The sequence below is a fragment of the Cyprinodon variegatus genome, unplaced genomic scaffold (genome assembly GCF_000732505.1).
Source record: "Cyprinodon variegatus isolate N-32 unplaced genomic scaffold, C_variegatus-1.0 Scaffold1539, whole genome shotgun sequence".
NCBI classification, from domain to species: Eukaryota; Metazoa; Chordata; class Actinopteri; order Cyprinodontiformes; family Cyprinodontidae; genus Cyprinodon; species Cyprinodon variegatus.
The window spans coordinates 89,537-91,460 of NW_015151992.1; the positions used below are offsets into that span (position 1 = coordinate 89,537).

At 39.7% G+C, this 1,924-nt stretch overlaps 1 protein-coding gene across 1 annotated transcript in view; it reads left to right on the plus strand.

The window, feature by feature from the left end:
- LOC107103836 (sortilin-related receptor-like) overlaps nt 1-1,924 on the plus strand; it is a gene marked incomplete at its 3' end in the record, with an annotated part of 77,432 nt that overhangs the window by 35,422 nt on the left and 40,086 nt on the right. The window contains exon 2 of the mRNA XM_015403672.1: nt 1,032-1,148. Within this exon, the coding sequence (XP_015259158.1) occupies nt 1,032-1,148 (117 nt within the window). The remainder of the gene's footprint in view (nt 1-1,031; nt 1,149-1,924) is intronic.

Sequence of the window (1,924 nt, forward strand, 5' to 3'; positions counted from 1 at the left end):
AACTCGAAAATTGTAACAAAATAGTCACTTACATGGTGATTCGTTGCGTTCGCCTGTCTGCTAAGCTCAAAACAACCGCGCCTGGCTTGACGGAGAAACCAGGAGAACAGCTGAGCATATTTACGACAGTGCACTTTTACTTTCGCCCTCTGGGGGGAGCCTCACTGGAAAATCAACACCGGTTGCATAGTGTACCTTTAAAGCAAACCATGTGAGAAGAAATGAGTTGCATTGTCTCTTAGTCACTATTATTATTTTACTATAGAATAGAAAATCCTTTATTGTCCCAGAATGGGGAAATTCTAGAGTTTAAAGCAGCAAAAAGATTATAGAAAAAAATGGTCACACAAATGTGGACATTAGAAAAGTGTTTAAGAATAACATAATAGTTAAGAGTGAAAAGATAAACGATAAAACACTGTACTGCAAAGTGTTTCAACAATATAAATAATTTTCACCTGCAGAATAAATAACCAACTTTTTCCAGTAATGGATATTTGAAAATAGCAGCAACAGCATAATGACATCAGCAGGTTATTTATCTGATTAAGGTAGAAACTGTGCAGAATCAGCATGAATGTGAAAACATGTTTTTGGGAACAGTGGTGGTTCTAGAGTCTTCCAGCTGCTGGGAGGAAGGATCTGTGATAACGCTCCCTGGTGCATTTAAGGTGCAGCAGGCTGTCACTGAAGGAGCTCTCCAGTTCAGCACCAGCTTCATGCATGGGGGGGAGACATTATCCAACAGTGATGTTCATTTAGTTAGGATCCATCTGTTTCCCCCCTCCTCCAGTCCAGAGGGCATCCAATCACAGAGCTGTTCTTCCCGATCAGCTGATCCAACTGCTTCCTCTCAGCTACAGCTAAGCCACTGCTCCAACAGAACGTTACGTAGAAGATGGAGTCATATTTTACAATATTTCACTGAAACTGAGAATTATCTGCACAATTCTGAGCTCTAAATAAAAAAATGTATATATTTTTTTATATTCAAATCTGATTCTTTGCTTTGATTGATGTGTACCCGACAGGCCAACCTGAACGACTCTCATAACCAGATGGTGGTTCACTGGGCTGGAGAGAAGAGCAATGTCATCGTAGCCTTGGCTCGAGACAGCGCAGCAGCGACTGGACCCAAAACCAGTTCTGTAAGTTTCCTTTATAGCTTCTAGATCAGCACAATGTCATGAACTTTCTATTAAATCTTGAACTTTAATTTTCTATGCATCTTTGCAGTTAAAGGTTTTCTCTTGGGTGACAGTCTGAGTTGGTTTCCAACTCTTTCTGACTTTCCTGCTGACAGCTAAGGCCCCTGTTACACCTTGCTGATTTATCCAGCGTATGTCTGACGTCCCAGAATCTCCTAAAACGGTAGCATACGGCAAACTTTCTATGGATTTTTTTTTTTGGGGGCGTATAAATGGAGTTTCGTAACGAGTCCAGAACTTCTGTCAAACGACGGCCTAACTACTGCATAACACACGGCAGCGTAATGCCCATCGGCATTATGAAACGTCGATTAAAGCTGCTCCCCTGCTGCAGCGATGCGCCCGGAGGCGCCCGGCATGCATAAAAAGATTTATTTGAACGCAGTATTAACCTAGCTGCTGTTTACCACCCGCTCAAAAAAAAAAAATAAAAAAAATGAATAAAAATAAAAATAAAGAAAGAAAGTTTTTGGTGGCAGCAGATTGAGAGGTTTGTTGGTGGTGGGCGTGAACGCACACTACAAAAACTATCTAGAAATAAGTAAAAATTTCTTAAACTAAGTGTATTTACCCTTAATTTGAGCAGGTAAATGAGATGATTTGACAATGGAAGTAGTATCTTTACTCTTAAAATAAGATGATTAGATAATATGAACTTCTAATAAGACAATGCAATGGTTTTTTTCTTAGTTCAAATATAAATTGTCTTGTTCCAT